The 14,725-nt window shown below is 54.8% G+C and overlaps 1 protein-coding gene across 3 annotated transcripts in view; it reads right to left on the bottom strand.

The window, feature by feature from the left end:
• Positions 1-1,683: 1,683 nt before the first annotated feature.
• The window catches only part of TXNRD2 (thioredoxin reductase 2), an 82,868-nt gene continuing 69,826 nt past the window's right edge, over positions 1,684-14,725 (bottom strand). For all 3 annotated transcript variants that reach the window (XM_072599783.1, XM_072599781.1, XM_072599782.1), the window contains 4 exons: positions 10,023-10,094; positions 9,384-9,481; positions 4,266-4,571; positions 1,684-2,372 (listed from right to left, as the gene is read on the bottom strand). In XM_072599783.1, coding sequence (XP_072455884.1) covers positions 4,448-4,571; positions 9,384-9,481; positions 10,023-10,094 — 294 coding nt within the window. In that variant the 3' untranslated portion in view covers positions 1,684-2,372; positions 4,266-4,447. The remainder of the gene's footprint in view (positions 2,373-4,265; positions 4,572-9,383; positions 9,482-10,022; positions 10,095-14,725) is intronic.

The raw sequence follows: 14,725 nt of genomic DNA, 5'->3' as shown, positions 1-14,725 counted from the left end.
TCAGTGGTGTCCAAAGTCCCTTTCAGTCCTGGACCTATGACCTATGATCTGCTGGATGGATCAGGGGAAGCCTGAACCTGGCAGAAACATCTGTTTGACCCTCACTGCTTGCCCAGCAGTGACCAGAAGAGCAAAGACCCCTGGATCCCCAGTCTTGTACTTTTGCTCAGAAGTGAACAGAATCCAGAGTTACTTTCAGAGCTTTGATAGATGGTTGTCCCTAAGGGACTGGAAGGCCCAACAGAACTTGTCCCCTGGGCTCCCCATGCCACTGTTGGTGGCTTCTGCCACCTCTGGACACTTCCTGGGGTCCCGGTGTGGGAATCCGAAGGCAGGCTTTTGCCTCCAAGGCCAGGAAAAGCCCCCCGCTTCTCCAACAGGGCTGGGCCGGCCAGCATTCTCTGGGAGGGGGTGCTTGGAGCGGGCCTTCTCTCCCTCCCCAACCCTTTGGCACCCGATGTATTTTTAGCCATGTGGTAAATGAGACATGGTAATCTTATTATCTGACTTGTGAGAGTGGGACAGCAGGCTTAGCCTCCCCATCAGCTTGGCATCTTAATTGGAGAGTGAGCCCGAGTCTGGGAGTGCACTACCTACTCCGGCTTTTATATTGACATGTCTTAAGGGTTTCATTATACCCATTAGAGAGGAAAGAACTCTCCTTTGTTCCCTGACAAGTAGGGTCCCATCCGTGTCTCGGGAGCCCTAAGTGCTGTTTTCTTTGGGCCCTGCTGGGCCCCGCTGCCAGGGAGAGCTGACTGACGGGCCCGACAACAAGCTGCTGAAGGGAGGATTTCACTCGGCCCATCAACCCTCAATGTGGAGGATTAGCGCTGAGGATAGCTTGACAATATTGACTTCAGCACACAATGGAAATATAATTAGGTACCTGACATTGAGTGGAGAGAAACACTCCAACACTCATACCAATTAAAATAATTACACCAAATCTTCTGCGCGCTACTTTGGAACAAAGCCTGTGGTTTCGCCTTTTTTTTTTCCCACCCCCCTCCTTCCCGGGTCTGCCGCTGACTTCATCCGGGCCGCGAGAAGCCTTCCTGGTCTGCCAGTGGGAGCTCAAAAAGGAACTCCTGTCCTAGACCCAGATCTGAAGGGGGGTGGCATTTGGTGGGGGTACCCAGACCCGGGAGCATGTGCCAGCCTGGAGTCCTCGGGGGTTCAACTTCTGAAGGGAGGCCAAGACCAGAGGGAGACAGGACAGGCAGGACCCAGGAGGGCAGGGCAGTGCCCAGAGCTGACTCATCACCCTCCTCTCACTAGGGACCCATTGGTTGCAATGTCTGGCCTGGTCACGGTTCTGATTTTTGGACACTTAAGGGTGGCTTTTACCAGTGTCCAAAGCCCAGGCCCGACAGCAGGGCCAGACTCTCTGTCCTCTGAGCCAGATGGATGGAGACCTTGTGCACACGCTCAGTCAAAGGCCTGCATTCCAGAACCCTCAGAATCACATCAGTTTCCAGGCAGTCCCCTGATCAGAGGTGGGAGCTGCTTGCGGGATACAGGCCGAGGGCAGTACCCTTTTCACTCTCCACTATGCCTGCCCCTCTGTTGCCCCACCCCCTTGGGCCATGGCTAGGCCCTCAGCCAGGGCCCTGGGCTAACTCCCCCTTGGTAGGTGCTGTTCTGAGCTGCGGATCGTGAATATTCCAGAAACGGCCACAGTGGAGAATAAAATATCTTCTTTACTTATTAGCTAATTCAGATTCTCTCTCTCATACACATAAGAAATGCCAGGGGAGCTCGGCCTTGCACAGCCCATAGGGTGGGTTTCTGTTCAAGTCGTCATGTTCTGGCATTTGGACACAAATGGGAGTTGGGGGGGGCAGTCTGTCCCGTGATGGGGCCATCCCTGGAGGAGCACACAGCAATCTGTCAGGAAGCAAGCAGGGCAGACAGACAAGGGGGAAGAAGATTCCCTGCCTTCCTTCCTTTGATCAGAGAAAACATCTCTGGCTAAATTAGCACCGGATTCAGTCTGACTGAGAGACAATCATAATTGTGGGCAGGGATGTGTCGCGGTTACCACCAACAAAGAGCTCTTAAGGAGAACAGATCCTTCAGGACCCTGTTAAGAAGCAGATCCTTGGCCTGGCCTGGTGCTGAGAGGAGGCCAACCTCAGGCCCCATGCCCTGTCACTCAGGCCCTGTGCCCATGAGAGCCTGGGTCTAGAGGACAAGCACAGAAGCAGAGGAGGCCCTGGGAGGGCTGGCCTGCCCAGAGGGAGGTGGTAGCCCGCTGTCCACTTGACCAACGTCTCTGCCACTAAAACAAAGGTCCTGCTTCCGTTCCCACCGCCATCATGGACGCAGGTAGGCTGGGCAACAGGGGACGTTTCAGGGTTGGAAAAACACTGCAAAAGAATAAAATTTTATTTTCAGTCTGGCTTTTTTTTCCCAAGGCCCTCGACAGACCATTTGTGTTACGCTGAACATTCTGACGGTGTTTCCTCAGGATGTCCTCTGTTTTTCTGTATCAAAGGCGATATGGGCCCTTGGACGGGGGCTGGCGGCAATGGTGGGTGGGAAAGGGAGGCAACAGGACCCCCTTTCCCAAGCATTTTCACGCAGGGAGCAGCAGCCTTCCAGGCAGCCTTGGGTTGCTTCCTAACACGATCCCCTTCACTGGCAGGCAGCTCCGCTGACAGGATCTGAGGGCGGAATCTTATCTACCAGAGGCTGGGACGCACACACCAAACCCTGCATTTCCTGAGGAATTCTGTTCTCATCTAAAGGCACCCACAGCTCACTTGCTTTGCAGTGACAGGCCTCCACTCTGGGAAGTCAGTGCAGAGCAGGAGGAGGAGGGAGAGGAGGCGGTGGCACCCTAACCAAAAATTCACATTGCATAAAGGACAGGTGCTCAAGGCTTTCAGTCCCAGCAGGGAGACAGAGCTTGGGCGAGGGAATTCTGGTCCTAGACTCATGGTCTAAGAAGTGGCTCAGGTTCCTTAAAGAGAATGATTCCCAAGCAGATCCATCCCTCTCTCACCAAGCACTGTGCTAGGCATGGGGGAGGAGGGGAAGAGGCCAGAAGAGGTTTTGCAGCTGCCTGGTCCAACTCCCTCTTTGTGCCCATGGAGACCCCAAGGACAGACCCCAGGGGACCCTTGGCCTTGGTCTCTTTCTACTTCTCAAGAGCTAATCCTGTAAAGGGCTGGGCTCGTGGAGAAAAGCTTTGCTGAAGTCAAACAAGACCTAACGAATCTACCTAATCCATCACATTGGATGGCAGACCCAGCTGGTCCGTGAAAGGAGGGGGAGGGCCTGAACCATCACCGCTGGGGCCAGGAGTGGGGGGTGCATGGTGGGGTCCCCTCTGGTCTTGCCTCTTCCCCATCCATGAGCTCACTCACCCACCAGCCCAGGCCCTGAGACCAAGCCAGCCCTGGCCATGTCAGGAGTGAAGCAGCGTCTCCCCCTCCTGGACAGTCTGGGGACCAGCTGGTGGCAAAGCCTCACAGACGGCTGGAGCTGAACCTGTCAGTCTGCACTAGGATGGTCTCATTTTTAATACTGATTCCCCAAATTCTAAATGTCTCCTGATGAAACTGTACCCTAGTGGAGAGTCTGCTCTCTGCCTTCTAAGTCCTGAACAGAGATACTGTCTGAGGATCCCTGTGGACCCACTGATCAGCTCCTGTGCCTGAAGTCAGCTGCCCCTGAGGCCTGGTGCCAGGGAGTCAGGGCTGGGAGGCTGGAGTGGGGAGGTGGGGCTCCTGACACTCACAGCTCCTGCCAAGCTAGAAAGGCTTCGAGCCTGGGCCTGGAGTCTGCCTAAGAATGCCCAAAACCAGGCTTCAGGAAGGGATGTTGTTTGGCCATGGCAGCTCAAGAAGACCCTCGGCCAGGCTGTGATACCCTGGGGGAAGGGGAGAGCACAGCTCGGTGGCTTGCGGGGTCACTGCTTGGACATAGCCCACATTTGTGACTAAGCTCTAGGAATGTCTTGAGAGGTTGTGGCCTGGCAGACCATCTGAGTAGAAGGAAGGAAGCTGGTGGCCAATGGTCTGAGGCCTAGGAGGCTATGACTAGGCACTTGGAGGTCTCTATGCCTCCCTGCATGGGGGTGGGGAGGAGGGAGGGAGGTGAGGGCCAGCCCTGAGATCCTCAGAGAGGACAAATAACTGAGAGCCCTGACCCCACCCCCTTGCCCTCTGTCCTCTCTGGGTGACCCAGCCCTACCCTCATACCTTCCTTCCAGCCTACCTGCCCTTACCAGAGTTCCAAACCATCCCCAGACTCACCTCTGGGCAGCAGACTCCACAGGCACATCTGGGCACGGATTCTGGGGAGCATGATGGGTCTGAATGAAATTACAGGTGCTGAAATGAGTGGACTAAGGCTCAGAGACAGAGGAAGCTGTGGTAGTGCTGACACAGAGGGATGCTGGGTGCTCCTGGGCTCATCCAGGGATGGGCGCTTAACCTCAACAGCTTGTGACAGTCGCTGGCAAGCCTGAGCGCTTGGTGATCCACAGCTTGGTCACTTCCTCGGCACTGGTCGGGTGAATGCCCACTGTCTTCTTCATCTGGGGATATGTGGCCCCGCATCTAGAAAATGGTAGAGCAGGATTTGGGGGGCAGCTCAGACACAGGCCGTGGGACTGGAGAACCCATCCATGGATGGGGGGCAAGGCCAGCAGTGGGACAGCCTCCCCTTCTGGGGGCCCTGCAGGGACTGATCAGGTATTGGGGTGGGCATCATGGAATCCTGAAGTAGCTCTGTCACCTGTGAGGCCTCAGGGGCCGCAGGGGCAGTGCTGCCCATCAGCCACGGAGCAACACGGCCTGGGCCCATCACAGATTTCTCTTTCCTTGTGCTTGACCTGCCTCTCCTCTTCCCCAGAACCTTCTCTCTCCTCGGGTTCCTGAGGACCCTGCCACCCTCTTTTCTCTTGGAGAAGGGTCTTGTATCTGACTGGACTGGAGTGATGGAGACCCCCTAGGTGGAGACCCCTGCTCTCCTCTCCTCTCTGTGGCCCCCACGTGTCCATGCCAAGCCCGGCTCCTGGATATTCCATGACATTCACTTCTCCGTTTCCTTTCCTTTCTTCCTGTTTCCTGGGTCCTCCCCAATGTCCAGAGACACACTCAGATCTCCCTGACCCACCAACACCTGTCCCTTGCCCTCACTGGCCTCCTCGTCCATCAGCCCGTTTTGTTCCTCCATCTATACCTCCCTCGCTTCTGCTCCCTCCCCGCCCACAACCTCTACCCTGTCTGACGCCCTTCTCTCTGCCATCATGGTCCTGCCCTCCCTGGAGCTCCTGCTGGGCCCCAGCGGTCCCCTGGTTTCTGGGTCACTCCTCCTGGCTGGCCTCTGCTTGGGTCTGACCACCCTTTTCCATGGCCTCTGCTGGCCTGTCCCAAGCACGGGCATCCCGGCCTCTGTTCCTGGACCCGCTCTGGGCTTTCTCCCCTGCCCATCGCATTGCTCCTGTGGACTGCATTTTGCAGAGATGACTTCGTAGGACCCTTGATGTGGATCCCCAGGGATATCAAATTTGCTCCCATTTTATGGAGGAGGAAACGGGACACGAGGGTAAAGGGACTTCTCCAAATCTGTGGTCTTCGCTGCCTGTCCCTGCTCTACTTCCCCCTCCCCCTGGCCCCCGGCCCCCGCCGTTCGCCCTGGGCCATTGGGAGCCAAGACCACTGGACTCACACTGCAGGGCCCCCCAGGCTCAACAAGCGTCTCCTGGCTGTCCTTTGTCTTTCCATCATAGGTCACTTTGGGAGAGAGCCCCTCCTGTCAAGGCCAGCACAGGTAACAACAAAAAGCATGGCACCCGTCTGGGAGGGAGTATGCCCCCCTGCTCTGGCAGCCCCCAACTTCCCCCACTCACTGTCTGTCCTCCAGGCCCAGGGAGGTCACAATAGTGCCTTCAAGCGTCCTTCTGACTTCCACTACTGGAGTCACTGGGTGAGCCATCTCCACACCTCCCTGCCTGGCATCTGGGGGCCCCTCCCCACCTTTTCCTTCCTCATGCCCAAGAACATTCACTTCCCCCTCACAAAGGGCCCTAGCAGCCACTGAGTCCAACTGCGCTGAGAAGGTTCCCATCTATAGCAGAAAGACCCTGGAGAAGAGGGAAGCTTCCAGCTCTTGAAGCAGCCCTGTCCACACTAGGAGGGCTCTCAGGGTCCTGGGTGGGCCCTGGTCCTCAGTTCTTCCCCTCCCCCAGCTCAGCCTCCCTGCCCCTCGGCCTTTTTTGGGTGACTCGCTTTACTGTCAAGTCTACATCTGTGTCTGCAATCCTCCCTGGTGTTCTTGGTTCTAGAGGGGAAACGTCTCCCCACTTCCATAGAGACCGTGCAGATCCGTGGCTCCAGGGACCATCTCTCTGCCCCTGGGCTGAGCTCCTGCTTCTTCACCTGTCCCCAGGGAGCACGGGCACATCCAGCCCAGCCCTCCCCCTCCAGACACTGCCCAGCTCCTCAGAACTGTATGATGGGAGGAGGTGGGACTGTCACGTCCTAAGTCCTTCCTAGGATAGTCTGAGGTCATGCCTGCATCACCCCACTGACTCTGCTGGACGCACAGGCAACAATGACCCTGGGCTATCAGAGCAGAACCAGGGCCTCACCCAGCGGGGAGCGCTGTGAGCTGCGGCTGTGCCCTCCCATTCATCCCCAATAGATTTCATCTTCTTGGATTAGGTCCAGTGTTGGGGGAGGCTCATGGAGTCAGGGTGCTTGCCACCCCTGCTTCTACCTGGGGAGAATTCCCTTGTTGGGCTGTGAGATCTTGAGGGGCAGGGGTCGTTCTGTTCTGCATGTGCACCTAGCACCATGCTGGGCACATGGGGTGAGCACCTGTTAACTGACTGAGCACTGTGTTCTCTCCACCTCTTTCTAAGCCCAGCAGCCCCCAGCCCCCACAGCCAGGCACAGGGCTGAGGAAGGGGAGATCCCTGAGATACCAGCAGCCCCCAGCCCCCATGGCCAGGCACAGGGCTGAGGAAGGGGAGATCCCTGAGATACCAGCAGCCCCCAGCCCCCAGCCCCCACGGCCGGGCACAGGGCTGAGGAAGGGGAGATCCCTGAGATACGGAGCTGGGACATGCTGGCTAGCAGGAGTATTCTTCAGAAACAAACGTTTATTTCCCACAATGTGGACAAGCCTGCTGCAGTCAGGGCTCATTAACCAGGTCTTAAGGAACTGGGGGGAGAATACAAGACATTTGGGCAAAACTGAGCTCTTTCTTTTAGTTTTCTGGATCAAATCAAATGCTATTTGTAAACTTCTTTGCTCAGTGCCTAATAAATAGATGTTCCCTCCCTGGGTCTCCCAAAGCCACTGGCCCAGAAATTGGGGCCTTTTCTGCATCTCCAGCCTCTGCTGCTCGAACTCTTCTTGGTCAGTCTGGAGGCCCTGGCTCTCAGGGGCTCAGCATGTTTGTGGCAGCTTCAGTATTAGCCCTCCCGCCGCTCAAATCTCCCCAATGCCGGGAATCTGCCAGCGTTGGCCTCTCCTAGGCACATGCCACCACACACAACCTGTTTCCCAGGATCCTACATGAGAAGAGGCCCAGAAGTAGCTGGGCCAGGGCCACTGCATGGAGGCCAGGCTCCTGCCTGGGGAGAAAACCTCACCTGGGCTCCTGAGCACACGTGCAAAGCAGGCTGGCTCTCTCCTCTCATGGATTCCTCCCAGTGGTTATTTTGGACACAACTTCAAAACAATACATCGTACAAAATGCCGTTCTAGAATCTGAACCCCTGGCAATTAATGGACTACAAACACATGTCGAAAATATGTGATCTCAAGGTCCACTTCAATCAAGTGTTCTGGAGCCCTGGCCCCCTGCCCCCCTGCCATGTCTGGGGACTTCTCTTCTAATCTCCTTTCTGCTTCTCATTTACACCAGTCACTCATAAAAGAAAGATCCAGTAATGGCCACAGAATGACCTGGTGGTGACATGCTGGAGCGACTGGTGCCCTTTGGGCAATGCCCTCTGTTGGGTTACTCTCTCGGATCAGGATTGGATAGGATACAATCCCACGGGCAGGATGGGATCTAGGAAGGCCAAGGAAGGGCGATACATTCGGCCAGTCTGGTGGTCTCCCCCTGCCCACATGGTGCAGACGCTTCCTGTGGCAGCTCCAGGGCACAGGGGAGTCCTCCTTGGGACCCAGGCTCACTGGTGCTCGTCCCATCATGGACCTTACCCCAGTTCCTTAAGACCTGATTAAAGAGGACTGACTGGGGCAGGTTTGTCTGAATTGTGGGAAATAAATGCCAGAGTCTACCTGTGATCTCCTTGCTTCTGTACTTCACCACTATGCGTGGTGGCACATGTCCAGGGGAGGCTGATGCTGGTGGATCCCCGGAGTTGGGGAGATCTGAACAGACGCTAGGCTAACACCAAGGTTGCCACAAACACACTGAGCCACTGAGAGCCAGGGCCTTCAATCTGACAAAGAAGAGCCTGGCCAGTCAGAACAGGCCTGGAGAGTGCCCACTTTGAATAAGAGCCAGAGATTTCTGTAATTAGGCACATTTTGAAAAATGTCAGCCATGCATCTGATGGTAATACTTCTGATTTTAATCACATCCCCAAGGCCTCCCTACCAGCCAGCAAGCTGCCCACTAGGTGCTGAGCTGTCTCCCAAGGCAAGGAGGTAGAGGGGATTTCCCATATAGGGGAAACCTCATATCTCTGGGGACAACCTAAAGCTCTCTCTCTCTCCGCAGCAGGGTGGATCCAGATGGTGCAGCAGAGAGAGATGGGAATCTCTTCCTTACGCTCCATATGAGGAAGAGCCACCCTCCTCACTGAGGCCCCAAGCACCACAGTAGAAGAGTGAATGATGCACCCCGTATGATAGAGAACAGAAATGGGGCCTTTTGGGGTCTGTTTGCCCAAAGGGAGCCCAGAGCCATGGTCCCAGAGCAGCTTCCTTCCTCCCAAAGGTGTGTGCCCCTTGCGCACAGTAGGTGTGCCCTCACTGGCTGAGGATGGCTGGGTCAGATTCCCTTTTCAGTAACACTACAATTCTCCCTGCCTGAAATCAGGTAGGTTGACAATACCTCGGAAGGCCTGAGGGTGAGATGTGCCTCTTCCGGGGAGGCCCCCAAGGCAGCCAGAATGTAGGGGGGCACTCGAAAGGACTTTTTGGGAGGTTAAATAACATTTGGCTGCAGAAGAAAGCTGGGATCTTCTCAAACTAAATCTGTGCTATCTTAATAAAGACCTTAAGTATTTTTGCTGAAAATATATATAATACTACATAAAAGTAACAGAAAACATGGAGTCTTTTCAACTGTAGTGTTGCCAAAATGAAGCAGCTATGCTCTATAATCTCAGAATAATTTAGGAGGAGAACTTTATAAACTGAAGACATTCTTTGGTACTTACTTTATCCCAAGAGCAAATCCTTGAATAACTTCGCCTGCGTTGGGGCCGATGAAGTGAAGGCCAAGAATCCGCTGGTCTCTCTCTCGCAAGCACACCATCTGAAAACAATCCATCCCCCATGAGGCCAGCCTAGAGGCAGCTGCATCTTCTGGCCCACCCGCCGTCAACGACACACCAAGGGTCTGTCCTCTCACATTCATGGCCTTTAGGGAGTCCAGTATGGCTCAAGAATGAACTATGATATTGTAATCAATCCCACAGGAATGGAAGGAAGCCCAGGGTGGGGTGTGGGGGGAGTTGGGCAGACCCAGGCCTGAGCATGGACATCTTTCTTCTTCCTACTTGCTGGCAACATTGAACAATGAAGGGTGAGGGCAGACAGTGGGGAAGACCAGGGTGAAACTGGGAGAATTCCCTTTCCTGATCATTTCAGACCAAACTCATCCACCCAAACCCAAACTCTGCACCTGCTCCTGGAGCTGTGAGTGATACAGAAGGACTGGCCATGAACAGCAGGACCCTGATTAAGTCACTGTCTCTCTAGCCAAACAGGCAGGGGAGCTTGTCCTCCACCTCTCACAGGATTGATGAGGAAGCGTTCCACAGACACAGACATTATCCATTATGCCAAATACTCACTTTGATGTAACACTGAGAGGAGTCTCTTTCAGTCACAGTAAATTCCAGAGGCTTATAATATGCATGATAAACCTGAATTAAAAAAAGGTTGTTGTTAAAGAATGGCCCCAATGCAGCCCCCGCCTTGTGAACATTTTGGGTCAACCAGCTCAAGCTTCTGGAGCGTCCGCATCAGCAGAGCCGCCAGAGCCACCAGCTCTGATCCAGTTGTGAGGAGGCAGCCCCATGGTCACCTGAGGCCATCGCAACAGTGGCTGCTGCTATCAGCTCAGGGCAGGGCAAGGGACCATGGCCCTTGTACTCACAACAGCCCCTGCCCCAAACCCTCCAAGGCAGGGCCTAACTCTGCCCCTAGGACCCTCCGAGGCTTGGCAGGCCGCTACCTCATTCAGGGGCATCTGCAGCTATCTGCAGTTTTCCTGGCTTGTAGTTTGGGCTCCTATAGGTCCATGGTGCCTCACCCAACAGGTAGCATTCTCTTGGAGGGCAAGGGCTCCAGCACCTCGGACAGCACCTGGCACCCAAGAGGGTCTTAATGGCGATGGATGAAAGGTCATCCACTAAGTAGCAGGCAGGCTGTCACCTCCATCAGAATCACATAGGAAACTAGGGTCCTTTGAGGAGTCAAACAGACATTATGACACTATTTGAAATGCATAAAATATCTTAGCAAGTGGGATGATGCTGCTGTCTTATCCAAGCTTTGTAAACTGTGGTGCCTGGCAGAGGGATCTGCAGAGATGGTGCCTGGCAGAGGGATCTGCAGAGATGGTGCCTGGCAGAGGGATCTGCAGAGATGGTGCCTGGCAGAGGGATCTGCAGAGATGGTGCCTGGCAGAGGGATCTGCAGAGATGGTGCCTGGCAGAGGGATCTGCAGAGATGGTGCCTGGCAGAGGGATCTGCAGAGATGGTGCCTGGCAGAGGGATCTGCAGAGATGGTGCCTGGCAGAAGCCTTTACACATCATTAAAATCTGAAACAGAGAGACATGAACCCCAAGGCTTTGGGGACACAGAGCGAGTCAGTGCTGGCCTTGAGGAGGTCACGTCCCAATGCACACTTTTAGGGACAAAGCTACAAGGCAACTCTGGTGGGATGGGAAAGGGGCTCCTAGAAAAGTTCTGCGTAGAAGCTGCATTTGGGCTGAGTCTTAGGGAAATAAGGGATAGAGTCTAAGAAGTGGAGGTGAGGAAGAGGAGTATGTCAGGCATGGGGGCCAGGCAGTGCAAAGGCAAGGAGGTGGGAGATGTTACATGGGAGGAACAGCAGCAAGGCCCGGATAGCTGGATGGAAGAGTGTGTGGAAGGAAGAGCAAAGCATGCTGGGAAGACGGGAGGGGACAGGCCAGGGAGGGGGGCAGGGCTGAGAGCGACGACAAAGGCCGGAACCAGTGTCTGCTCCTGTAGCCAACGGCGTCCACCAAGCTCAGATGGCCTCCCCTGGACTCCCCACTGCTCTCGCTCCACCAGGGCTGAGCAGACTCCACACGACGCCCTGTGGACAGATCGTGAGCTGGCCTCAAGCCCCTCTGTCCAGAGTACAGGCACCAGGGAAGCCAGCATCCCCCAGGTTTGCTGAGCCTGGGCTGGTTCTCAGGATGTTGAGTGATCATTCCGCTGACCAAGCTTATAAGGACGACATCAGCAAACCAAGTCAGGCTCATGGGTCCATCCTGGGCAAATTCTTCCCTTTTTCGAAGATGTGGCATCTGCCTTGCCTCCATCTGGTGACTTTTCCCAAACTCCCTGGGATACAGCACATTCCCATGAGTCTCCACTCATCCTCTATTACAGTGTTACCATTGTTTGGGCACGCCTCCCGCCCCAATCTGTGTCCAGTGGGCCCCCCCCCCCCTTCAGTAGACCTGAAAAGGTCCCTTCTACTCTGACTTCCTCAACAAAGCCTAGGCTGTGGGACCCACCAATCTTCTCTGAAGTTTGCCTTCCCCAAATCGAGGAACATGCTACCTTGGGCCTCATCCTCTTCTCTTTCTAAAAAATATTTTTTATTCTGAATATGAGAATCCCCAGAGAACCAAAGTGGCAGACGAGGGCTGGATGTAAATCCACAATATTCGCCGTGCATGTGCATTCTTGGCCAAAGCGGTCGCTGCCCCCATGGCTTCCCATGGTGGGCTGGCTCCTCACTGCTGTGTTGGGTTTAGTCCAGAACGCACACATCCCTCATTCTCCATCTGCCTATTAAAGGACGGGGTCACCGCCGGCTGGCTTCGTCTCCCCAGCGTGGGCTTTCCTGAATAGACGCCTCGCTTCTTCCTCCACTCAAGGCCTCTTCTCTTACCTCCTGGAAACGTGTAGGGGATGGGGGCTTTCCGAGGCCATGCCAGAAAAAAAACAAGCACTGGCAAGTCCCACCAAGCTGGAAAAACTCCCAGGACAGGCTCGGGGGGGGTGGGGTGGGGGTGCCAGGCAGGTGTCTGTCATCCGAGGGCTGGCTGTGCTGGGTCAGGCCGCAGGGTGATGAGTGTGGCCCAAAGGAGGGGCTGGCAGAGGGTGGGCCCACACTGATGAAATCAGGCTTTTCAGAAAGACTGAAGCACTCACTCACTCAACAAGCACCCCCTGGCACGGCCTTAGTAGTCTGGCCAGTCCAGGGGTGCTCGGCTGGTTTGGGGAGAACCGCCCAGTGTCTCCTTCCCTTCACTGTTTTCATGGAAAGGCCACAGGATCAAGGTACCCCAAAGGCTCCCCTGCTGCACAGGAGCCTCAGCCATCTCCCTGAGCCAGGGATGCCCACGCTGTCCACCTCCCGCTGGAGCCACCAAAGGTAGCAGTCAGAGTGAAAGACAGCGCCTGTCTTCGAGAGAGAGCACTGACCCATCTATGTCAGCTGGGCTCAGGACAGCATAGTTATGGAAGAAGCCCCCATTTGTAAGGCCCTGGGTGTGTGTATGTGTGTTTGTGTATCTATGTGTGTGTTTATGTGTGTGTGTCTATGTGTGTGTCTATGTGTGTGTGTCTGTGTCTGTGTGTGCATGGGAAGGGCATGTTAGAGTCATATGGAATGTCTAGGTGCCAGTTCACAGGCCACTAGCTGGTCCACAGGGAATTTCTGGGGTGCAAAGGGGGAGACAAAGAGCTGAGCATTGCCCCTGTGGGTGTGTGCCCACCCCCATCTCACCTCCAACATCTCCCTCCCCAGGAAGCTCTCAGAAAGCTGGGCCGGGGTTCTGCCGAAGATGTGGAGGACAGCACAAAGGCCATCCACACCTATGGGGAGGGTGTAGACTCTTCTGAGGCCCGACAGGGTAACAAATGAGCTGGATTTTCACATGTGTTGTGCAGCTATTAGCAATTAATAGAGCTTCAGAGAACATGGTTCTGACTCAAACAGTCCAGAAAGGAAAATAAACAAAGCCTGTTTGGCTGCTCCCCATTATGGAACACAAATTAACATTCCCAAATGTGGCCTGAGACGCACGGCACCATCAAAGAGGGTCAGCAAACCAGCCCACCACAAGGGAGCCCCAGCTGTCAGGACTACGGCACGTCAATGTGGGGGGGGATGAAAGGGACCCACGAGGGGAGGAAACCCATGGAGCAGACGATGCCAAGACTTGTTTTGGCCCAGACCTTCTGCTGTGGGAGCCCTGGCACAAAGTCTCCTTTCTGAGTCTGCTGCCAGATGGCAAGGGGCAGGGGGCAATGACCCAGTACCTGCCCATGCTGCCCTCTCATCTGGTCGGGAATACCCATGCCAGCCGAGAACAAGAGCGCTTGTCAGTCTGAAGAATGCTCAGTACATGGGATCTCACTCAATCCTCACAGAAACCCCATGAGCAAGCTAGGGAGAGAGGCTGAAATGAACTAGGTGCCCTGAAGGAGCTCAGAACCAGATAGGAGGAAATACTGGAACTTCATGAAAAGACACCGATGCCTGGGGTGCAGCTAGGCCACAGACTCAGGACAGCCCTTGACAAAGAAGGGGCAGGGCTGAAAGGCCACAAAAGGAAGGCCAGATGGGGTAAAGGGAGTGAGCTCCCTGTCCGTGGAGGTCCTGAACACCTGGGCTGGACAGGCAGACTGCAGACAGTTCCGCAGAGAGCCTGTAAACCCCATGGTCCTTCTCCATTGGCAGTGGTTACAGATGGAGCATTTGTAGCCCTGATTCCAGTGGTTTGGAGCACCTGGAACTCTGGGGACATGCCCAGCTGCCTGGAGGATACGCCTCCAGATGTGTTCATGTGGCAACTAAGGGGACCCTGGGGTGCATTCAGCTCAATACGACCAGTGTAACCATGGACTGCTGTGACTTCTAGGGGCCTCTGGCACCTTCTCTGGAAAACAAGGGAAGGGGCCAGTCTTTTTAAGGTCTGCTCCCACCAAAGCCAACTGAAGTGGGAAGGAGGAGATCTGCAGTGGCAGTGGAAGTTTTTGAAGGGAAAAATCGAAGCTTTTTTTTTTTTTTTTTTTAAAGAGAATCCTTGGCTGGAAACAGAAAGTGAATCTGAGACTTGTTCTTTGAGTTGGTAGCGAAATTGGGGAAGTCCTGCCCAGGCCCTTACACACATGGAGGAGATTCAGTGGTGATAAATGTAAAACCTTACACTTAGGCCCAAAAAAACAACTTCTCTTGGACAAGACTGGGGAGGCAGGGAGAAAAAGATATGGGGGTCTGGGTGGAATGCAGGCTGACTGAGGCACTAGTGGGATATGATTGTCTATCACTATTCTAAGGGAGGC

Source organism: Notamacropus eugenii, chromosome 4 (assembly GCF_028372415.1).
Source record: "Notamacropus eugenii isolate mMacEug1 chromosome 4, mMacEug1.pri_v2, whole genome shotgun sequence".
Lineage (NCBI taxonomy): Eukaryota > Metazoa > Chordata > Mammalia > Diprotodontia > Macropodidae > Notamacropus > Notamacropus eugenii.
Note: the sequence above shows the minus strand (reverse complement) of the source record. Positions and strands in the feature narration are given on the sequence as shown.